The sequence below is a fragment of the Anarhichas minor genome, unplaced genomic scaffold, assembly GCF_050575085.1.
Source record: "Anarhichas minor isolate MPS153535 unplaced genomic scaffold, ASM5057508v1 ptg000005l, whole genome shotgun sequence".
Classification (NCBI taxonomy): Eukaryota; Metazoa; Chordata; class Actinopteri; order Perciformes; family Anarhichadidae; genus Anarhichas; species Anarhichas minor.
In genome coordinates this window covers 1,597,688-1,623,067 of record NW_027466451.1, presented here as the reverse complement: position 1 = coordinate 1,623,067, position 25,380 = coordinate 1,597,688, and the positions used below count along the sequence as shown (strand labels likewise).

Genomic DNA, 25,380 nt, shown 5'->3' with positions numbered 1-25,380 from the left:
TCATTATGATATATTTGCTCATATTACGATGAGTTTGCTTTTTCTATGATGCGATTATGTTGACTGAGATGCGTTGACGTCATTATGATGACTTTTCGTTGATAATGACACATTCTCGTCATCGTGATGCGCTTGCCTTGATTATGATGCGTTTGTTTATTATTATGTGTTTACATCATTATGATGCGTTTACTTTTATTATGTTTACATTATTATGATGCGTTTACTTTTATTATGTTTACATCATTATGATCTGTTTACTTTTATTATGTTTACATTATTATGATGCGTTTACTTTTATTATATTTACATTATTATGATGCATTTACTTTTATTATGTGTTTACATCATTATGATCTGTTTACTTTTATTATGTTTACATCATTATGATGCGTTTACTTTTATTATGTGTTTACATCATTATGTTTACATTATTATGATGCGTTTACTTTTATTATGTTTACATTATTATGATGCGTTTACTTTTATTATGTTTACATTATTATGATGCGTTTACTTTTATTATGTGTTTACATCATTATGTTTACATTATTATGATGTGTTTACTTTTATTATGTTTACATCATTATGATGCATTTACTTTTATTATGTTTACATCATTATGATGCGTTTACTTTTATTATGTTTACATTATTATGATGCGTTTACTTTTATTATGTTTACATCATTATGATGCGTTTACTTTTATTATGTTTACATCATTATGATGCATTTACTTTTATTATGTGTTTACATCATTATGTTTACATTATTATGATGCGTTTACTTTTATTATGTTTACATTATTATGATGCGTTTACTTTTATTATGTTTACATTATTATGATGCGTTTACTTTTATTATGTTTACATTATTATGATGCGTTTACTTTTATTATGTTTACATTATTGTGATGCGTTTACTTTTATTATGTGTTTACATCATTATGATGCGTTTACTTTTATTATGTTTACATTATTATGATGCGTTTACTTTTATTATGTTTACATCATTATGATGTTTACTTTTATTATGTTTACATTATTATGATGCGTTTACTTTTATTATGTTTACATCATTATGATGCGTTTACTTTTATTATGTGTTTACATCATTATGTTTACATTATGATGATGCGTTTACTTTTATTATGTTTACATTATTATGATGCGTTTACTTTTATTATGTTTACATCATTATGATGCGTTTACTTTTATTATGTGTTTACATCATTATGTTTACATTATGATGATGCGTTTACTTTTATTATGTTTACATTATTATGATGCGTTTACTTTTATTATGTTTACATTATTATGATGCGTTTACTTTTATTATGTTTACATTATGATGCGTTTACTTTTATTATGTTTACATCATTATGATGCGTTTACTTTTATGTTTACATCATTATGATGCGTTTACTTTTATTATGTTTACATCATTATGATGCATTTACTTTTATTATGTTTACATCATTATGATGCGTTTACTTTTATGTTTACATCATTATGATGCGTTTTCTTTTATTATGTTTACATCATTATGATGCGTTTACTTTTATTATGTCTACATCATTATGATGCGTTTACTTTTATTGTGTTTACATCATTATGATGCATTTTCGTTCATAACGATAAACTAATGTTCATCATTAATGTTGCGCTTGCTTTCATTATGAAGTGTTTGCCTTCATTATGATGCCTTTGCTGTCATCATGATGCGTAATTCATTTTGTGGGTATGGCTTTGGAGTGAGGCCTAAAGGGGCGGGCTGTCAGTGTTGCCGATTTGCCCAGTTTCTCCATACATTCAGCGTTCTCTGGAGCTAATGCTGCTAGCTACTGTTAATGGAAAAGAGTTGGCAATCCTGGGCTGGGTTTTTACATTCAATAATCTTTGAAATCTACCGTACACTCGTACAGCTCAACATTACTGACCCTAGCTTTAAAAGACTGAGACTTTGCTTGTCATTACATGCTCTACCACACACCTGATGATTTGGATGCAGCTCCTCAGTCTCAGTTGTACCCGATACAAAAAGACAATAAAATGCAGTTTCACATCTGCTTGCACAATACAGGTCTATTTATAATGGTACATTTTACAGGAATTTGTATTAAAACTGTTGTACCTGCTGCTCCATGTCGTAGATTTGCTCCACACAAAAAAAAACGTATCCAACATTCTATTTAATGTGTGGGCCATGATGTGGGTGGACAAGCAATAGACCTAAAATGCTAAATAAATAAAAATTCAACACAAACAAATCCAGAGGTACTTTTGTCTCTTGTATTCAAGAAGCTTATCCACAACTGTCAGTTTGAGAAGGGAGGAAGTATTTAGAATCCCTGGTATTAGAATAAAAAGTCAATCTCTCCTCTTGTAGTCAAGACATTCCCTGAATAACTCCCAAGCTCCTCAGATGGTTAAATCACTCATCTTGTCATCAGTCACATGTTCACATATACATATAATGGCTCCGGTAAAGCAGCTCGATAGAGACTGACTAACAGGCCAGAGTCGGATTGTGTCTCTTAAACCTAAAGGTTGTTTATTACTGTAGCAATAAAATGATCTGTCACATGGCAATTCACAATTGGACTTCTCTTAAAATGGGCTGAGGGAGATCCTTACCTCCTTTAAACCCAGACCTTCAGGAACATTCCATGTATTATTTTACTGCTATATACAACTTTTAATGGTGTAATTTCGTTTTATTGTGCTCACTTTCCTCAACCTAGTACTTCAGTTTGTGGTTTGTGGTTTGATTAGAGATGATGTGGAAGCATTGCATTCTGGTTGCCTGAGGCCACTTTTTTCAGATTTTGCCTGAGGCCACTGCAAAACATCTTCTACTGCCTCTTATCTGATAGATCTTTCTGCGGTATCTAGTGAATATGTATTCAAAAAGGTTTGCTTCTATCTATTTAACACCATTGGAGCTTGGAGGATGTAAGAGTGAACACACCCATGACACATTGGTCCCTTTCACACTGATGACAGAAGCTGGCTTTATGCACACTGGTAGCTCTCAGTTGTGAGTGAAGGGGTTAGATTTGACTTTACAGACCAATTATAAGCTGCCTTCAGACCTACTTAAACCTTGTCGGCCCGGTTTCTGTTGTAATGACTTCTGACATCTTCTTTAGCAAACGCCATCTTCAACAGCTGAAACATGAGAATGACTTTAGTGTTATGAAATATGGAAGCCCTGTGAGGCAAGTGAGCAAAAAAAACGAAAATCTAGGTATCCATTTTCTGATCTAAATTGTTTTCTCTCCTGTGTTTATGTTCTTCTGTGAAATAGGACGGACATTGTTTGTTTAAAGTATAATGTTTCGCCATCTGTGACCCATGTCCCCCCATGTTCAAAATAGTGCTAAAAGAATTTGTGTTTTCTACCAGGTGACTTTTAAATGATCCATACAATCTAAACACAATTATATTGTGTGATATGTAAATTAAAACCTTGAAGAAAACACAAATGATTTTAGTGCTATTTAGAAAATGGAGTAGTGGTGCATCTCAGCCTCTTGTGGCCAAAATGAGTAATACAAGAACAAACACTGAGAAAAATTATCCTGACAACAGAAAAATCCAGATAGACGTTAATCACAGATAGAGAAAAAAAAAGTAAATTAGAAAGATTATCCCGTCAAAACGTTTTAAAAGTTATAAACACAGGTGAGAAAACAATTCAGGTCAGTTTGGATCACCAGATATTGTCCCTCAGTTGCCTCTCAGGGTTCAGTGATCCAAAAGAGCTGCATTTTGTGGGTTAAAAGGTCCAAGCTCAAAGACAAGGAAACAGAAATCTCATATCCCTATATCGTATACAGAGGACATGTCTTAAAAGTCAGGAGTAAATGTTAACCAGGTGTGACAGATGATAAAATCCCAATTTGTGTCAGTAGTACCAGGTGGACTGGGAGCCCCAATAAGTTCAGATTGTTTTGGGTCTATCTCCCTGTTGCCCCTCACTGCTCCTGGTCTTCCTCTGGCTCCCTGAGGCCCTGACTGTGTAGAGTCTTCCCTGTCATCTCCATCATGGCCTGGACCTCTAGATCCGCATCCAGGATGCTCTTCTTGCCCTTCCCCTCCTCGCCCTGAAACACACGACATACAGAAATAGCACAGGTTTAATTCTTCATATTCTAAAAGGAAACAGCTGGAATGTAAATGAGGTTCTCTATTTCTGGTGCAGATAATTACACGCCTGATGTGCATGTTCTCCTCTGCTTGAATAAAAAATAAAAAAAGGTTGCCCCCCCCCCCCCCCCCCCCTGTTTCCTGCCTGCCTGTATTGTGACTGCTATTAAATAAAGGCAAAAAAAGCAAGTACTCCGACCTCCTCTGGTTTGGGGGGTTTTCCGACCGCCCACACCTCCACTGAGTCCAGGGTGAATTCCTCCTCTCCGGATAGCTGAGGGCTGCCGTAGGTGGTGCACTTGGGCCGCGCCCGGCTATGACCACGGCCAAAATCACTGTCCAGCCACAGGCCGAAGTAGCCGTGCTGACCGCCCATACCCTGTTGAAGACCGCAAAACATAAGAATGAAGTCAATTATTCATATTTTATTCAATGAAGTCTTTTTTTGTTCTATCCTAAAGTGGGAACAATTTATCTGGAATTCAACTAACCGTGTTTTGTGAAATCTAATTTCAGTAAAATGGGACCATTGTGACGCCAAAAAAGTATTTCGATGGAAGACTTAAATTGAAGCGCATGATGACGCTGAAAATAAAACCAACAGTAATACTGCATCAGAACTTATTTATGTTACAAAGCCATTTCAAAGCTGCATTCATATATTGTTTTAAGCCACTTGGAGGAAAAAGCTGAAAACACAAAATTGACATATATTGAGGATAGTCACTCTCCTTTTAGCTCTGTTTTGGCTCCTGAGAAAAGTTTGGTTCTAACTTTGTCTGTCTAATGTTTAGTGTTGGGCAGGTGGTATACAGTGGGTTTAACAGAGTTTTTTTCACTGAAAACAGCTCTTAGGTGATAAGTCAACATGTCATACTGTGAAAACCACGCCCACCAGAGGGAAAAACAAGGGCTGAACAAAATGCCTTTAGCTTGCTAAAAACATCAGATTTCAGCATGTCTAAGGATTATTTTACCACCCTGTGTTTACCAGGGGATTATGATGGGACAAGTTAGCTGTTAGCAAGCTGCAGTTAGTTAAGGCACTTGGAAACACAATAATGCATAGCTTTGTGATTTATCTATTAACATGACAGGTCAGTTTGACCTATTAAAGGTTTTTGTCCCCTAAATCAGAAAACTTATATCTGAAAAACAATATTTACTGGCTAAATGAAGGTAATTACATTTTAAGCTCAATGTGATAATTACAGGCTATGAGCAACAGAAGTCCCCCTCCGTTAAACTAGTGCAGTCTCACCAGTCCGTTGGGCATGGTCTGCTGGTTCTGGTTGAGGTACATGAAGTGCTGGTTGTATCCTGTTGCTGTATAAACTCTCAGTCTGGGGAACACGGTGAACAGGAAGCATCTGGAGTCACCTGCACACACACACACACACACACACACACACACACACACACACACACACACACACACACACACACACACACACACACACACACACACACACACACACACACACACACACACACACACACACATATACAAAGTATTAAGATCTGAGAGAAAACTCAAGTGACAGTCCACAGTATTCAAACAAGTAGTATTACTTCCTCAATGGTTCCTTCTCAGCGCTTTAATATCTGTCCTCATGTGGGGTCTAGTCCACACTAACGTGATCGTACTGTTTCTACTATTTAGAAGCTGAAATGACCTGCTATCTATAAGAGACATCTCACCTCTGTTCTTTATTCAGCAGTGCAAAATGAACAGTCTCATAATCCAGGGTCTAGACATCTAAAGCAGCACCTTAAAGAAGAGCCAAGTTCCAGTGCACTAAGAATGTGCACGCTGGCATACACCTACACGCTGGCACCTACAATGTAATTGACATGATCTACTGTGAAAAAGGTCTATAGAGAGGCCAAGTCCCTCCCCTTCCTGTGGACCACCATGGGAACTTATTTTATATAATTAAAAAATATATACGACGAGAGACAATTTGTTTTTCCTATCCCGTTTGAATTGTGCCAATAAATTCACCTGATGTTTGTCAAATTAGACGATAATGTTGTCACATTGTCACATTTTGTTGTTAAACTGTTGAAGTATGAAAGCGTTGAAACACAGAGATGCAAATCTGTGACAGTTGCACATTTTTATCAAAAGGTTCCAATAGACTGGCGCAGGCAGGATCATACTGAGCAAAATACTTAGTAATAATTATGTAAAAGTGAAAAATATGAAAGTGCACTTTTATCAGGTTTCTAATATACTCTGCAAGTTTGATAGCTCATGCTATTACTGGTTAGCTGCAAAACCATACTTTATGTTGAGGGAAGCTAATCACAGCGTTTGTTATCAGTTATATCAATAATGACAAGAACCTGAGATACAGTTATATTCAATATCAAGCATACTATTTCTTATGCAAAACATTGTAGCACTGGTTCACTTGCTAACACGAAAGAGCAAGTCATGTAGGCTCGTGTTCTCTATGAAGTTGTTGGAAGGCAGCTAATGAGCTAGAGAAGCTATTCCTCAAATAGCAAATAACATCGTAGTCTCCTCTCTCACCCTGGAACTGAGGTTTGGTCTCCCAGGCGTGGGAGGCAAAGCCCCCAAAAACGTGGCCCTTTGTGTCTTTGATGAGCAGCAGCGTGGGCCCGCACTTTGTCAGGCCGCCCACCATCCGGCTGAAGCTCTCCCCGTGTAGCCGCGTGGAAAACACAAGCCTCCAGGGGGCGCTGTAGCTGTCCGGCAACTGGAGAGATGAATGTAGAGTTGTGTAAGTAGCATTCTAGAACACCAACGATGAATGGGTCTATTTTCATGTGATCATTTACAGGACCTATCCCTTGTCATTACTTAAAGCTACTCCAAGAAGTGGTTATGAATTCATATAATACTGATGCCTCTATCCACCAAGAACTTCCTTGTAATTTTGACTATTTTCCAAGTAACTAAAAGGTTCCTTCAGCTTGTTGTTGTCTACGTTTCCATGACAAGGGCTGCTAGTGGTCGCAGGTTAAACACACTCTGCAGCCTGCACGTCAGACTGCCCGCTTGTTCCATCTAAAAAAACTAAAAACTAAATAATCCTCAGGTTTTGTCTCACTGCGACGACATTTACTGATGTCTGATGTAATGAATGAAATGCAGAGGAGAGCGTCCGACTCCACAGTAAATCATCCGTTAAGCGTTTCATGGTCACGAAATCTCTCTCCCTCAATTTTTCTGTGCAGGAGTCAGGAGTCAGGAAACCGACAGCAAAGACTAACTTTACTTTTAGTGCTATCGAACAAAGAGAAATGCACTCCCCTCGATACTACAGTACTTCCTTTTTTTATGAATGAAACAGTAAATGAGTTGAAGTAGAGGCGCTGTGTGTGTTTGACCAATCGGTGACGGACATCCCTGCAAACCTAACCCAAAAAGCACTTGTACTTTAAGAAAGTGGTACCCACCCAACACGCGCCTTTTTGGGGGGTAAAGTGTCCCCAGAACAAAATTCAGGCCCTTGTCACTGAGGTCGACACGCAATGAGTTTGTGAAAAGGTTCCTAGTCCCCTGGGTCAAGTTCCTGTGGAAAAGGAGGCGAAGGACCTAAATACGGAAGACAAAACCTTCAGCGAGAAGATTGGCTATTTCAGTATTGTTATTCTTAATGCCTGTTTCTGGGTTACGATGCCCTTACAAAGTGCACACCGTTGCATGCAGTATGCATTCAATTAGGAAATACTACTTCCTCATAACATGGCACCTTGAACTTTGAAGCTCTTGCGCATACATCTGCTGTGCAAAGGATTGTGGGTCAGAATAGCCAGAAAAGCATGCTAGATTGCATACGGCAAAATGTGACCGGATGTAGGAGAACATCCTGGTACTGCATTTTAAATACATTGTATTGGGACATACTAAATCTGTTTCTGGCATACTAATCAGTATGGTAGCATGGACTTTTCTTTGAATTAAAAACAAAATGACCAATTCAAAATCGAACTAAAGGAAATGAGTAAACCAGAACGGCTGATCTGTTTGCCAGGTAAAGTAATATCTGCAGTGATTCAAAACTATGAATCTGCCATCTGATAATAATGGCGTGAGAGGGGCAGATGAAATTGCTAAATGATGGGAGAAACATTTCTATTATGACATGATATTCAAAGCTAAAGTTTAAGACTTGACGTTGGGTGAATTGTTTGAAGCGATAACAAAACTACATGACAATAAGGTGGAACTGATCACATTACTGCTACACGATAATACGTTGCCACTCTACCCGACTCAGTGCTGTTAGTTCCTGTTATAGAAATAGAACAGCTCACGTATATGAGTAGTGATAACTAGAGGACTATAGCCCCACCTTGGTGCAGTCAAAGGCATTTGAGAGAATTCTGAGGGACATAATCACACGTGATATTAAATTTGGCTGATCTTTGCACTAACAGGAATAAAGCAGTGCAGGGATGGAAAAGTAAAGCAGATATAATTTACACGTGTTCTCAGAAACGTGAATAAGGTTTCGGGACTCTTTAACTTGGATCCGAATATTTGCGCACAACAAACTAAATTACATTTCTGTCAACAAATTCACAACGTTGATCTCTCTCAAGCACAAAATAGGAGTTCAATGTTTGTCTTATGACAGAATGTTCTAGAAATGATTCTCCATATTCAACAACCTGAAATCACTTCTACCCGAGTACTTTCTTTTGCAAAGTAACAGTACTCCAACTTGAGCACAGTTTTTGGCTACTCTGCCCACTTGAATTATATTGGAACTTTAAGGGTCAGAGGTCAAACTCAGAGAGCACACATGATAGCAAATTAGCAACGCTAACGTTAGCAGCCGTGGCAACGAGCAATCGTTATCATGGTTCCAAAGAACAAAAAGTGATTTTTATTTTGTTAGATGCTACAAAACAGCAAAGCTGATTCTAAACAAGTCATATTTGTCATCCGTCGCCGTGACAGCAAGTGACTGTTAAGCTGAAATACCAAGTGGACTAGCCATGCTGTTTGATTGTTGCATTTTTAGCTCAAACCAAAGAAAGAGTCAAGACATTTTGGTCAGAATCGACCAATATGATGCTGAATAAGTTTGCGTTCTGACCTGTGGTGCCAGAAACATGAGGGTGGGAATGTCCAGCAGCAGACACCTCAGCTCTTTCCAGGGCGTGTCCCTGCAGGGGGGCAGCAGGGTGGGGGCCGGCCGGCCACTCAGGGACACTTTTAGGCCCTCAGCTACCAGCATCTCCAGGTACAGCGATACCTGGGAGACCCTGAAGATCCAGTCCTCCAGACAGGAAACATCACAACCTCCCTCATCTGTGGAGAAGGGAGGAGAGGAGAGGTGAAGAGAGGAGGGGTGAAGAGAGGAGAGGATAGGAGAGGAGGGGTGAAGAGAGGAGAGGAGAGCAGGGGTGAAGAGAGGAGAGGTGAAGAGAGGAGAGGATAGGAGAGGAGGGGTGAGGAGAGGATAGGAGAGGAGAGGTGAAGAGAGGAGAGGATAGGAGAGGAGAGGTGAAGAGAGGAGAGGAGAGGTGAAGAGAGGAGAGGATAGGTGAAGAGAGGAGAGCAGGGGTGGAGAGAGGAGAGGATAGGAGTGCAGAGGAGAGGAAAGCAGACATTAGGAGATGAGAAGAGCAGGGAGGTGAGAAGCGGTGAGGAGAGGATTCACATTTCTCTGTGTACCTGAGGGTTTGAGTTCAGAACACATCTGCTCTGCCAGGAGTTGGACACCCAGGGAGCTGTCACCCATTCTCTCTGGCTGCCAGGCCTGCAGGCGCCCTCTGTGGACCAGAATCCGAACTACAGCAGATATCAGGTCTTGGAGGAACTAAAGAAGTGAGGAAGGGGGGTTAAAATAACAGAAAAAGAAGAGAAGAAAATAAATACTAGAGAAATGAGACATTATTTGTTATGTAATGTTACCCTCTGCTCACCTCTGCTAGCTGCTCACGCGTTACAGCCACCGCTGCCTCGTCTCCGCTCTGGGACATGGCCATGACGAGAGGAGCCCGCTCTTCTGCGGTGCCTCGCAGGGTGTCTGCTAGGAAGACGACCAATTGCTCTCGACCGACTCCAGAGGCTGCAGAGGTGCTGGTTTTCCCAGAAGCTGCCGGTCCGGGGTCAATACTGCACATGGACTGGTAGACCCTCCTCACCATGGAGTCTGGTGCCAGGCTGCCCATTGAGGACTTGGGACAGACGAAAGGAGGGGTTGATTATACACAGGCCACACACTGGTAGAAACTACTTATTCCTGACAGATATACTGATGGTAAAGTCTGTTTACTGCTTTAACAGCCTCACCTGCAGCATCTCAAGAGTTAGAGTTGTCCCCGCTGGCGTTCTCCCGGGGGGTGCTGAAGGGCCCCCGGCGGCGCCCAGGAGCCTGTCGAAGACCCCCTCGACCACCGGCCGCTCCTCGGGGCGGAAGCGGGCCAGCCGCTTCTGCACCACCACGCTCTCCGTGTTACCCATGATGCCCTGCATAGCAACACACGGTGTGGCGGAACACACGCACATTATGTTGACATACAGTAGGGTACAATTTTTAGTTTTTTAAATTCACCCTAAAACAGATACCGTGCAATATTGATTTCAGTAAAGTCATGTATTGTATATGTCTAAATAACATCTAGCTGGCTACGTTTAATCATGACGTTGTGAGGAGTTAAAGTGATGATGTCATGAATCGTTTTTTGGAGTTTGACACTGGATTAACCACTGACTCTTCTGTATCCTCATAGAAGTCTGACATGTGCCAATAATATCAATTCCAATTGAATTTGGCAATTTGTTGTCAGTTGTAAAATGTCACCATATCCCAGCAAAATCTGACTGCTGTTGTCCTTATTCAGCTGATTCATTATTGAAGAGAGACAGGATGCCAGTATTTCACAAGACAACATATTTTAATCATTTTTTAGTTATTCTTTTAATGACTTCTTAAGCTTAAATTTGAGTGACAACCCCTCAGAGGTCCCAACCCCCCATGTTTCAAAGTCTGTGTGCTAAAGCTTGAGTGTGTAATATTAAAGTTATTAAGATTTATCTCAACTCTATTCTTGGGCTGACCCATAACCAGAGTACTGTGTGGACCGTTTTCACATAAAGCTATGAAACTGTATCGTCAAACTTAATTTCAGCCCCGCAAATTCAGCATTGCTCTGACATACGTCACGAAACGTTACACGTTACATGTAAAGCAGCGGGCTCTTATTACACAGCCATAATAACACAGACCGCCCACAGCCGTCTCCGTGGTTAAATGACATACACATCTGATCTTGGACCTTGGATAATTAACGGTAACCTAGCTAGCACTAGCTAGCAAAGCACAGCATTAACGATACTTCACTTGTCTCCCTCAACACAACAGCCTTTACGCTTTAAATGTAAAGGCAATGGTCTCATGCGTCATGTTCTCAAACTAAGCAAAACGAACGCTAAATGCGTCGCTAACCTGTTAAAGCACAGCAGCTTAAGCTTTCCATCCTGCACAAAATGCGAACTTCCTGGTGCTGAGCGAGGCTATTGAATGACACATGCGCAGTGTAACTGGAGCTGCGATGTTGGAGGGTTCCAGCAGAGGGCGCTAGATATAAAGGGATGGTGTCCGCTCAGGGGCTCTTTGACGGAGCTCGTGGTGACAGAACTTTTTTGTTTTGCTCGAATGGATGTAGGCTGATATACAATAAAACGTTTTCAAATAGCACACATTTGTTTACGGTCTTTCATTTTAAAAAAATGCAATAATTGTAGAATTGTAAATTCTCACCCATAAAATACCCTACTATGACACACTCCATAAACACGCCTCTGTGACACGAATCAATCATGTTTTGTGACCAGCGCAGCGCAGACCAGATTTTACTGCGCATGTGTTGTACTCCCAAAAATATGACGAAGCCATGACATCTCTCGACTTCAACTCTTCTTGGTTTTAGGACTCATTGCAGCCCATTAACTGTAGCCAATCAAACGAGCCAAATGTCACACCTGCTTCGCTGTGACTGGTCCATGATGTCGGAAGGCGGGGAGAATTGGCCGGTGTTTATTTGGGTTATGTTCAGTAACACAATGGAGCGTTTTATTTTGGGCTAAAATATTCAACGGTTTGTAAAATTAAGAATAATAATCTATGACGTCCGTGTATTAGACACACATACTCAGTGACAGTGACATGGTCAAAGAAATATAATGAGCCTACAAGTTTACGACTAGATCAGAGCAAATGCAACTTAGCTCTCTTGTGTTACCAATATCTCATTAAAGTAAAAGGCACTGATGCTTCAAAAGATTTGAAATAACATTGATAAAATCATTTGTTTTGTTGTAAAAGTAAAAGGGAAAGATTTGTGTGATTACATAATTTTTTTTAAAGGCATGAATCAAACTGTAGGGAAGTGTGGTTTACTCTCAATTGTTTTTAATCATTCATATATTTTCCAGGAAATAAATAGTAAATCCAGATTGTGAGTTTGGATCTGACTACATCTCTGATGTTCCCTTACCCAATTTGATCTTTCAACCCAGAATTTCCTTCACATGCAAACTCACACATTATAAGCCGATCCCCCCCCCCCCAAAAAAAACCTGATAATTTACAGCAACTTGAGGAGGAACTGCAGTCCTGTCCCATCTTTCACCAGTAGAGTCTGCATGGGAGTAGCTGAAGACACACAGCCCTTTGCAGAAACAGCAGGCAGTTGAAAAGCGCCTTTTAAGGGCATGTGATTTACTATGTGAGTGCGCTGGGCTGGGTGTGTTGCATTGTAATGAGGTATTGTAGAACAGTGGAAGCACCCACGTCGGCACAGCTGAATGTGAAGGTGACGTGCAGCCATCTGCCACCTCCAAGTGCACAGACATAAGATGTGCAGCGTAAGACGAAACAGACCTAGAAAATCATTTCTGAGTCTTCTGGAGTGCATTTACTGTACAAACAAATTCCAAAGTTGATAACGGTCATGTTTGACCTTGTAGCTTGTTATAACCTACCTAAAGTAACACCCCACACATAGTGAGCATTAGTTTTATCCGTGCGGAATCACCAACGCGATAACCTTTTGCCCACTTCCTACTGTAGGTATAACCATGTGGATAGGAAGTAGCTTAGCTGATGGCTACTTGTTCTTTCAGAGTCTCCAACTCTCCAGCTCTACAAGCTGCATCTGAACAGGATGCAAGATGTTCAGTGTGTGTGTGTGTGTGTGTGTGTTGATAAATCGTAATAGAGATTTGTCATGTTATAAGAGCACAAAAAAAAACTTTTTGGTGCATATTTTTTAAGGACACATCATTTTAACTTAATTTGATTTGACAAAATGAGTTGATGGAGAGATATTTAAATAGGACTGTTAAAGCTGGGGTAGGCAGTTTGTATTGGGCTTCATTGGGCGTATGCTTCAAGTTTGTACACTTTTCTTATATATCCACAGAGGCCTAAAAATGGTAATAGAAAACTTGGTTACTCCTGAGAAACTTTTGCTGAATAGTAGCCATACATTACATTTAAACTGTGGGGGGGGGGGGGGGGGGGGGGGGTGCAACAGCAGTATATGTATGAGGGAGAATGTGTTTCTTTTTAAGAAGTTTATTTGATTCCTGAGTTCTCACTTTATTTTTGGATTTCTGACTTTAAACTCAGAATTCTGACTTTGTTCTAAGAATTCTGACTTTGAACTCAGAATTCTAAATTCGAACTCAGAATTAAAAATTTAAAAATCTGAATACAGAATTCTAACCCAGAATTCAGATTTTATTATTTAGAATTCAGAATTTATTTCAAAATTAAGAATACCGAAGACTTAATTCTCAAAATGATTACTTTAAAACTCAGAATTATGACTTTCTTCTCAGATTTCTGACCTCAAACTTAGACTTCTGACTTAATTTTCAGAATTATGACTTCAAATATTCTTAAAATGATTTTTCACTTGAGGCCCGAAGTCAACTCATTTTTCACAAGGGCCTAATGCCGCGTTTACACCAAACCGAATTCATCGCGCCGCGTATTCGCGCTATTCGCGCCATTCGCGCCATTCGCGCCATTCGCGCCGTCGGTCTCGCCGGGGACTATTTGTGTTCATTCGCGTGAATCGCGCTGGACGTGCCGGAGAGGGGGCGTGGCTTATCGCCCTGAAAGCCGTTCAACTGTCCGCCATTAACCATGGAAAAAATAACCTGTTTCTGCTTAGTATGTGTTGTGGAAGTCACAGATATCCCGGGAAACTAAACGCCGTCTTGTCTGGGTTCATAACATAGTATCGAGCTGTATTCAATGTCTAGCAAGCCACACGTCGCTGTTTACTACAGCTTTATGAACACAAAATAAACTGATTTGGCTGTGATTTAACGGCAATAAACCGACAAAAAGGGACTCCGAAATAACTACGTAATGATGCCGATTTGTACTTGTCTTCTCCGACAAAAAGGGACTCCGAAATAAATACGTAATGATGCCGATTTGTACTTGTCTTCTCAATGGAGCTCGGATGGATCGGTGCTAGGCTAAGCTAACATTGTAGCAGCTCCACCAACACTCAGAATAACGTCATGTAGACGTAAATACGGCAGCGTCTATTCATTGTTTGTACCATATGGTTTACACACACACATTTATACACATATTTGGTCCGGTCTCTATTGATATGAGGTATCGTAGAGCTCTGGGTGAACACAGACGGCTACAGTATTTATTTCCTGATTCAACAACGGCAGGACGTCAGTGATGACAGGAGGAGCATCTCAACGCTGATAGGCTATCGCGCTGGGGCGTAACGCGAATATTTAGCCGAAGTTGAAAAATTTCAACTCGCGCGTTTGGGGCGATTTGCCGTTTGACGCGAAATTGCGCCAATCGCACCGCGAATTCGCATCAATCCCGCCGCGCCACCGCAAATTCGTGTCACTCCAGTCTCATCGCGTCTGTGCATAGACTTTGTATGTAATCTACTCGCGCGAATAATTCGCGCCGCGTTTGGTGTGAAAGCAGCCTCTGTGCAGGATGATAGCGAAAATTAGGTGGCTGTTGACGTCAATGGGCAAATTCCCACGAAAAAAATACCATTCTGGGTTAAAAGTTGCAAAAACCTGTAGGTGTAATCAGACCAGTTTACAATTTAGACCAGTCTCCATCTAGCTACTTCTCTTTGCTGTTTTTATTTCTCCATTGGTGTTTCAAGCCGGCACAGACAGAACCAGGGCGATACACATGGTTCACCGATACATGATTGCGTATGTGCACACGTTCCAATAAAAGAGAGACTTGGCTTGATTACTATGAACTGAACTGTATATGCTCCTACTGATTCAGCTGCTGTCTGCAAGCTGAGACTTGAGAAGTGAGCCTTGTTAGTTCTTCTTTTCTCTTACCTTTGCCCACCAACCCTCCTCTCAGTTGCATCCCTATATGGTAAAAGTCTCACTGCTTGGTGACTGCACAGGAAATCCATCATTTGAATAACACGTTTGAAAAGAAGAAGAGAAAAAAAGCCACACACCACACATACACTTTAATAGACAGAAATTATCACCTGACTTCAAAGTGTTCTTGCATATCCATTTCAAGAAAGGCTATTCTGCGCTGGCTTGCCGTGTAATTGTAGTCACTTGTACTTTCTGAATTTTGTTTGTGTTCTCGGTCCAGTGGTAAAGATCATGAACATGATCACATGACATTTTTATTCATTTGAAAAAAAAGAAAGACACAATGACATGCAGTAAAAACGATCTTGACCTAAAGCATTTTTTCTGTTGAGGTTTTAACACAAATGGCATATGAGGCCTGTCACTGTTACCAAGATCTCACAGTAAAACAACAAAACACATTTACATCCTTTAACCATTTGTGTTGAGTGCCTAAGTGCTTTGCATGTGTCTACTGAAGGATTTCAATAAGGCAAATGGGCTGCATTTATATGCCGCCTTTCTAGTCTTAGCGACCACTTGAAGTGCTGTACACCACGAGCCAGCATTCACGCACACATTTATACACTGGTGGCAGAGGCTGCCATACAAGTTGCCACAAACATTTACACACACACTCATTTTGGGGTAGCCCAGGGACACTACGGCCTGCAGGGGTCAGGGATTAAACCACCGACCTTCTGAAAAATGGACGACTGCTCCGTCCCCTGAGCCACAGCTGCCAGCAGATACTCATTCGCAGAGGTGTGGACTGGAGTCACGTGACTTTGACTCGAGTCACAAATTCGATGACTTTAGACTCTACTTGACAAAATCTAAAACGACTAGCAGCTCAACATGGACTTTATCAACAATGAGTTGTGACTTAACTTGGGTTTGATCCTTTTGACTTGAAAATACTTGATATCTCCTCCCAAGCTTGGCTTGGGACATAACTTGGGACTTACCTGTCCTGACTCTGGACGTGCCTGTCTTGACTTGGGCCTTGAGTGTATTGACTTGAGACCCAAAAACCTCTGATGACACATGATGCAGGAACTATTGGCCACAAGGAACTTCACCTTTTGACAAATGAACTTGGAACCTTTTATGAAATCATTATTGTGAAACTTACTTGTTCAAGGCAACTCGAAATACTTGCATGAGAGTGAGCAACCATACAATTTACCCAACACAAGCAAATCATATCTCTTTTTCTCAGCTGCAGTGGAAGACAGCTTCCTCATTCTGGTCACATGTGACGTCAGCTGATTCATCTGCAGAACAGTCCAGGGTGTCATCACAGATTCATGTGGGTGTTCTTGGGACTTCTTCTTGCCGGTTTGACTGTAAAGTGCAACCTTGTAAAACAGACCTGTTACAGAATGCAGCCCCGGTACGCCCAGGAACAGGAGCTTAGATCAGTTTCATATCTCAGAAAAGTTATCTGTCTGACATTTGTTCAGCCAGGTGAGAACAATATCTTTTAACATCTGGAGGCACACACATTTGAACGGACATACAAATAAGTTTATTGCTTGAAAATGCAAAAGAATTGTGTCACATTACAAAAATAGAGAGGCACCACATTTGACAACATAATGGCTGCATTCCACTTAGGCGTGTCAGTTCCAGGGTCTTGGTATTGTGCATACTAATGCACTAGACCAGAGCCATGTTATTAGTAACACCTGCTGTTCCTTCCAGGACAAAGGTACATATTACACTTCCGTTCTGTGAATACTTGCTCTGCTTCCTTCTAACTTCAATTGAAGCTCATTCAACTAAAGATTTCAAGTGCGCTTTTTAAATTTTTGGTGCCCACTCCTGGCTGGCTCCTGCAGGCTCAAAGTTAGCCCTCGTTCAAATTTGCGTATTTGACACATCGATTGGAAAAGCGGATGCATAGTGTTTGGAAATGAAGATGACATTATTCTAGGAATGTGCCATCTCAGTGCTTTGTACAACACTATACCAGACTTCAAACAGCAGCATCGCTGTCTCATGCACTGTTTATATTCTGTGATCACTCTGCTCAACTTGTATCTATTACTGGTAATGGAATACAATTTTTGTGAGATTGAAATTGTACTCCACAAAATGTATTGAAGGAATAGTTCTACATTTATTATTTTTATTCTTGCCGTGAGTTAGACGAGAAGATTAATACCACTCTCATATCTGTACGCTAAATGGGAAACTAAAGCCAGGAGTCGTTTAGCTTAGCTTAGCATAAAGTCTCAGAAGCATGGGGAAACAGCTAGCCTGGCTTTGTCCAAACAAAACACACTTAACAGCATCCCTAAAACTAACCAATTAACACATTATACACATTATTGCTTGTTTAATTAGTACAAAAACTGAATTGTAAAAATAACATGTTGGGCTTTTACAGGGGCTGGTTGCATGGCAACTGCTTCGAGCCAAGACATAGTTGTTGATTTTACACTTCGGTTTCTGTACAGATAATATATATAATGAATTAGTTTGTGAGTTTTAGAGAGGCAGGTAGATATATTTTGTTACCTTTGGACAGAACCAGGCTAGCTGTTTGCTGTAAGCGCCTCAGCAATACGAATCAATCATCCCGATGTTCAGTGAACGGGCGCCAGCTAGTGAGCCATTCGGCAGTACAGACCAGATTTTATTGCACATGTGTTCTACCCCAATGACGTAATATGAAGCCATGACATCCCTCCTCCTTTCTAACAACTAGGAAGAGACTCAAAACAACAACCACAAAGAAACATAAAACCCCTACGAAGAGACACAAACAGACTACAATGAGAACAAAATAACTACAAGGAGATGCAAAATAGCTACATAATGACACAGAGAGACTCACAGCGACGGTTAAACAACCACAAAGAGACACAAAGCGACTACAAAGAGATGCAGAACAACCACAACCAGATGCAAAATAACCACAAAGAGACATAAAGCTACTACAAAGAGATGCCGAACAACTACAGAGAGACACAAAGCAACTACAAAGAGATACAGAACAACGAGATGCAAAACAACTATGAAGAGACACAAAAAGAGTACAAGGAGATGCAAAATGACCAAAAAGAGACAAAAATGCACAGAGAAAAGAGGCTCAACAACTATAAAGTATGTGTGTCTGGCTCCTATGTAGAGGAAGTGGTACGGCCTTTAGCATGTCCCAGTGCCCAGGGGCCCATTGTCCCATGATCCACCCATGTCACTGCCCGTCTGCTCTGACATGTTTCTGTGTATCTCTCACGCATGTTGAGCTATAGCTGTTTGAGGATAATGTTGCTGCAAGTAAGCAGCTAAGTAAAATCTGCTGACAGGATCTAAATCAAATTAAACTGCTGTTTGATTACAATTTTTTTTTTTTTTTTAACACAATTACCCGATTACACTTAATGATGACATTAAGTTAAAAGACGTTTGTGTGTATCCAGTTTGAGATTTCTACATCGTGAATCAAACAAATGTCGCCATAGCTTACAGGTCAGAGCTCGATTCCCCCTCCAGTTGACCCATGCCTTGATTTACAGTGAGATTACAAAAACTGGTCTTGGAGTCATTCAGAGTGCCATTTAAATGCACAACCATTGACCTTTCACTGTAACCTCATGGCTACAGAAGGTTCAATAAATGAATAACTTTACTGGGTGTTACTGATCCATGCAGAGCAGAGAGTTATAGTTTAATTAAAAGCAGAGCAGAGTCTTCAGCAGGAAATAGATGAGCGCAGTGTATTACGGGGGAGGAGGCAAAGTTGAATGGAAAGAGAAAGATTTAAAAAGCACAGTAATTGTTGGAGAAAAGGGGGTCAGAAAGCAGAATTATGTAAGATATTGCTGGTCTGACAGAGACAGACAGAGAGAATGTAAAGGGTGTGGCCTTAAGGTAGAACATTGAGACAAGGGTGAGTGGAGCTGTTGTGAAGCCCAATTAAAGACACGGCCAAGAAACAATCCTCCTGGCTTATTAAGTGGATGTGAAAATGTTCTGTAGGATTACTGGCATGGTGTCATTTATGACATACTGTACGAGTATAAAACGTATGTACAGTATTGTATGTCAGATTATAAGTATGACAGTACGATGTGATGCCAAACAATACGGTACAACACAATGGGATATGATGGAATACAATATAAAACATAAGTAACAAAAATATGATATGCACAATACATTTGCAATATGCAATATGATACAACGAGATATGACGCTCTATCATTTTTATGAATCAAAACATACTGTGTGCTTTAATATGATGGGATAGAATGAGCTATGATGTAATGGCACACAAAATTATTCAATACAAGTCAAATAATATTATACAACAGGACGATGCCAATACAATACCATGATGCATATGGCACATTTGAATACGGTGTGATACATCACAACACAACAGTATAGTAACGAAGTAGAAATACTTTGTTACTGTACTTAAGTCGTTTTTTTGGATATCTGTACCTTACTTTACTATTTATATTTCAGTTGACTTTCACTTTTACTTCACTACATTTTGCAAAGAAAACTGATACTTTTACTCCGATACATTTCCCCTGAAACCTTCGTTACTCGCTACAAAATCAAATCTATCTTTAGAAACAAAATGAATCATGAGACCAACGTCGGGGACTGTGGTGGAACAGAGACTGCAAGCAAGCAGGTTTGGCGAATCAGTGGTCCTAGCTTGCAAGTTAAATCATTGGTTAATCACGTTAATGCGCAATTGCAAACAAGTGCTCTCAAAGCCGCGGTGTTTTGATTCCCAGTGATGCCCAGGATGCTATATGCTATAGCTAGCGAGCGACTACATGAACAGAATTCCACTCTACGATGACTGATTTCATGATGGAAGCAGAAATGGAAGCACCTGCTACTCCCGCAACAAACGACAAAGACCAACACCCGTGGATCGCGAGCGAGTTAGTGAGCTGAGGAAGTGTTGACAATTGTGAGATTTTGTTGATTTCAGTCATTTTAGGTATAATCATTGCAGCACTAGTTGGCTAACGTTAGCTAACTTAACGTTAGCCAACATAACGTTAGCTAGCCACCACACCATAGGATTGACAGGAGCCGCGAGAGCGCAGCATTAGGGTTAGCATTATGGTTAGCATTAGGGAAATCCTTCCCAGCTATGCGCAAGCTGTCTGTGAAACTGAACACACCTCTACCTGCCTCAGCGGCCTGTGAAAGGCTGTTTAGCATTGCAGGACTAGTCTTCAGCCCAAGAAGAGCGAGACTGAATTCTCGCAATTTTGAAAACCAACTTCTTTTGAAGATGAACAGGACATTTTTCAGTTTCAGATAATGACTGGGTTGTTACTTTCGGTGCTGCTTTAGTATTGATCATGTTTTGATATTTGAGTCATTTTGTGGATGATCAGATGGAGTTATGATGGTAGCAGTCGCCCAATTGCAGATTCAGCTTGAGCAAAACCTTTGCCTATTGTGTTCAAATCAGGCCCATAGGAGTTTACAAGGCAGGTGTCCTTTCTCACAACACTGACCTGATGCATCAAGTGGATATTTTTTGCTGAACACAATATTATGCATTTTCCCTCTACATCCTCTAGTCGGAATGAGCATACTTATAAACGCACTGTTACAACTCCTTCATAGTGTCATATTGCTATTCGGAGAATTATGATGATAAGTTCATAGTAGATGCAAAAGTATACTTATGTACAATATATTATGTTGAACATTGTTGCTCCTGGATGGATCACAGCCAACCCAATTATTTTCAACACAGCTCCATGTCCTTGGTCATGGTGGCCACAGCACTTAAAAGAATAAACTTCATAATTCTTTTGATACTTAAGTACAGTAAATATCAGATACTTTAAGACTTTTACTCAAGTAGTATTCTAATAGGTGACTTTTACTTTTACTGGAGTCATTTTCCAGTAAGGTATCTTTACTTTTACTCAAGTATGGCTTTTGGGTACTTTATACACCACTGCAACACAATACTACACACCTAATACAAAACAATATTAGGATCCAATGCAATGCTACACTGACACAATACAGACAAATATGATCCACTACACCATGATGTAATAATTCACAATACACTATGATGTGAATTATGACATAATATAGTGTGAAACATTATCCCACACCACAACTCAATACAATTCAAAGAGACAATTAGAGACAATTATACAGACAGACATTAAGATACAATATGAGAAAATAAAGGATGGATTAGGGCCGGGTAAGCTCTTAATCCATCCAAGCCCAAAGTCAGGGCCCCCAGAGGCCTTCTTCATCTACAAAAAATCACTCAGAGAGACACTTACCAACCATGAAGAGACTCAAAAAAGCAAATGCACTATTTTCTCCTGTTTGAGAAACGTTTTGTAAAAACTACATTGCTACATTGGATATTTGTGGCTTCAGTCTTCAGTAGGAATAAATGGGCTGGGGGCTGAGTGCAGTAGCTTGCCAAGCTGTGCAAGGGCAATAACCACCAAAGACCGCAAATTTCAACCTAAACAAATGAACTTTACAGATCTGTGTGCTGTTAGTGAGTGGGTAGAATACATTAGCAAGTGGCCCAGTATTTACTGTCCAGATATAAACATGTATTTGGTGGAAAAACCTAGCCTGTAACGTTACACCAGAGATACATTATGTCTCTAGATGATCCAACTCCGTTATCTGTGTTCATGTACAGAACGTCAAACACCAGGACAAAGACTCAGAGGTTTATAATAATAATAATAATACAATTTATTTATAGAGCGCTTTTCACAGACAAAAAAAATCACAAAGTGCTTTAACAGAGCAGACATTTAAAAGCATAAAAAACACAATGTGACCATAGGGTCAATAAATTACATACACAGAGAAAATTTTTTTTTTTTTTAAATTTAAAATTAAAACATATTTTAAGAGCAGGTCTAGGACATGGGTTTTTACTCAAACGCCAGTCTAAAAAGGTGGGTTTTGAGCTGTTTTTTAAAAGTATTCACAGAATCTGCGAGGCGTAGAGTCGCAGGCAGAGCATTCCACAGCCTCGGCGCCACTGCGCCACTGCCTCAAAGGCTCGGTCACCACGGGTCTTAAATCGTGTGCGTGGAACTGACAGAAGACCTAGAGCGTTTGACCTGAGAGTGCGGGCGGGTGAATATGGGTGAAGTAGATCAGCTACATAAGTAGGGGCCTGACCGTGAAGTGCTCTGTAAGTGATGGTAAGAATTTTGAAGTGTATCCTAAATGCTACAGGGAGCCAGTGGAGAGATCGGAGTACGGGGGTGATGTGAGACCGTCGATTTGTCCTGGTGAGTAATCTGGCGGCAGCGTTTTGGATTACCTGCAGACGGTTAAGAGCAGATACACTGAGTGATGTGAAAAGTGAGTTACAGTAGTCAATGCGAGAGGAGATAAATGTGTGTATGATCATCTCTAGTTCAGGTGTTGATACTACAGATCTCAGTTTACTGATATTTCTTAGATGGAAGAAACATGATCTGGACAGCTGCTTAACATGGGGGTCAAACGACATGGATCGATCAAAGAAAATCCCTAGATTGCGCAGGTTGCAATGGGCAGCAGAGGAGAGTGGACCAATACTCTGCCTGATCATGGGGACAAACTCATCTGGAGCAATAACTAGGACCTCCGTCTTAGTGTCGTTGAGTTGTAAGCAGTTTTCTGCCGTCCAGTCTCTGATGGCATTGACACAGTCCAGCAGCCTAGTTAATGTGAAGGCCTCGCTGGGTTTGAATGACAGATGGAGTTGGATATCATCTGCATATAAATGATAGGACACATTATAACTTTTTATAATCGGTCCCAAAGGTAACAGATAAAGGGAAAATAACAGAGGCCCCAGAACCGAGCCCTGCGGTACGCCACAAGACAGTGGAGAGGTAACAGACACAAAATCACCCACAGAGACATTGAAACTTCTGTTATTGAGGTAAGATGTGAACCAGTCTAGCGCTATGCCAGATATGCCCACCCAATCACGTAGCCTCTTAATCAGGATGCTATGGTCTACAGTGTCAAATGCAGAACTGAGGTCCAGAAGAACTAACACAGAGCAGTCACCTGCATCAGAACACATGAGAATGTCATTTGAAACCCTCAGGAGAGCGGTTTCAGTAGAGTGTTGTCTGCGAAACCCAGACTGGAATTCGTCGTACATGTTGTGCCTCTCCAGTGCAGCAGTAAGTTGGTTGGCCACCACTTTCTCTACAATTTTGGACAGGAAAGGCAGTTTTGATATGGGCCTGTAGTTCATAGGCAATGCCTGATCTAAGTTTGGTTTCTTTAATATAGGCTGGATAGTGGCATGTTTAAAATAGGAAGGGACAATTCCTGTAGACAATGAGGAATTGACAATAGATGTTACTGCAGGGCCAATAATTAGCAGAACTTTCTTAAATAGAGAGGATGGTATTATATCCAGAGGGCAAGATGATGGCTTTGTTTTGTTAATTAAGTCCATCAGGTCTTGAAGGCTGATAGACTGGAAAGAGTCCAGAACAGTAGGAGATTGCGAGGAGCTACATGTAGATGAACAAATCCCAGGCTGAATGCCAGACCTAATAGCTGTTACCTTATCATTGAAATAGGTAAGGAATTTGTTGCAATCGTCAACAGAACAGCATGGTAATGTAGAGACAGACGGTGAAACAATTCTCTTAATTGTGTCAAACAAAATCTTGGGATTTCTCTTTGAGGAAGAGATTAAGTTGGCAAAATAAGCAGTTCTAGCTTCCTTTACTCCAGCATTAAAGGAAACTCTGAGGTCTTTGTGATATGAGCGATGCACTTCTAGCCCAGTGGCTTTCCATAGCCGCTCTGTCCTGGGACACTTCCGTCTCAAGCTGCAGACAGCGTCTGTCATCCACGGAGAAGTGTTGTAGGCAGCCCTGGTCCTTTCCTTAAGAGGTGCCACTTTATCCAGCAAAGTGGTGCAATGTTCATTAAAAGACTGTATCAAGAGTTCAACATCATTAAGATTTTGTATTAATATCACAGCAGAAGTGCATAGAGAACTGATCAGCTGTACGCTGAGTAATAATGCAGGAGTGGAATGTTTGTTTCAGACACTTGACTTTATTCCAGTGGCGGGCCGTGCATTTTATACCTGGGCCTTCAGTGCTGTCCTTCTACAGTTGAACCACCTCCTAATAACCTCATTATGACGCCACAGCTACGGTTATTATTTCTTTCTAGGGGTGTAATTACACATATTCATATTAAACCGTTCGGTACGAGGCTTACGAACCGAACAATACATTTCAATAATAATATTGCATTTGGAAAATGCAGAAGGTTAAATTGTTGGAAATATAATGTTTTCGGTGGACTTCGCTCAACCTGGCAACTTGCTGTTTGACACGACCACCCCGGAAACACAACAATGTACCCTGGTGAGGCGCGTGTGTTCTGGGAGGCGCACTAAACTAGCTTAGCAGGAAAACAACAGCAGAACACACGCTACACTCTCCCCGCAGCATTTAGCTGTTCCCTACTGATTCAAACAGGGCTAAAGCAATCAGCACACAATCCCCAATTTCTCCAGACCATAATTCTTGCTTTGCAAAAAAAACAACAGCCCAAACAGAGAATCAAATGTCCGACACTAACCCCGCGCATGACGGGATGCTGTGTCATTAACGGACAATGCATATAGTCAAAATCAATGTAATTAACACAATGACAAGAACAAACTCACAAGAACCAGTCACATATATTTATATGACAACAAAGCATGACAAATCAATCCAGCAACTCTGGCGCTAAAACACGCATTCCACCACACACTGAAGAGCACGAGCCATTCAAATATTATTCACATCAGAGGGAACAACATCAACCATATCATAA

General features: G+C 40.6%; 1 protein-coding gene across 1 annotated transcript; it reads right to left on the bottom strand.

The window, feature by feature from the left end:
* Nucleotides 1–2,064: 2,064 nt before the first annotated feature.
* Nucleotides 2,065–11,685, bottom strand: meak7 (MTOR associated protein, eak-7 homolog). The gene is made up of 9 exons (XM_076075886.1): nt 11,588–11,685; nt 10,432–10,608; nt 10,062–10,316; nt 9,811–9,955; nt 9,230–9,444; nt 6,691–6,877; nt 5,413–5,531; nt 4,351–4,530; nt 2,065–4,108 (listed from the first exon to the last, which is right to left on the bottom strand). Exons 2-9 carry the CDS (start codon nt 10,600–10,602, stop codon nt 3,980–3,982), a joined length of 1,401 nt encoding a protein of 466 aa, XP_075932001.1. The 5' UTR covers nt 10,603–10,608; nt 11,588–11,685; the 3' UTR covers nt 2,065–3,979.
* Nucleotides 11,686–25,380: the final 13,695 nt, after the last annotated feature.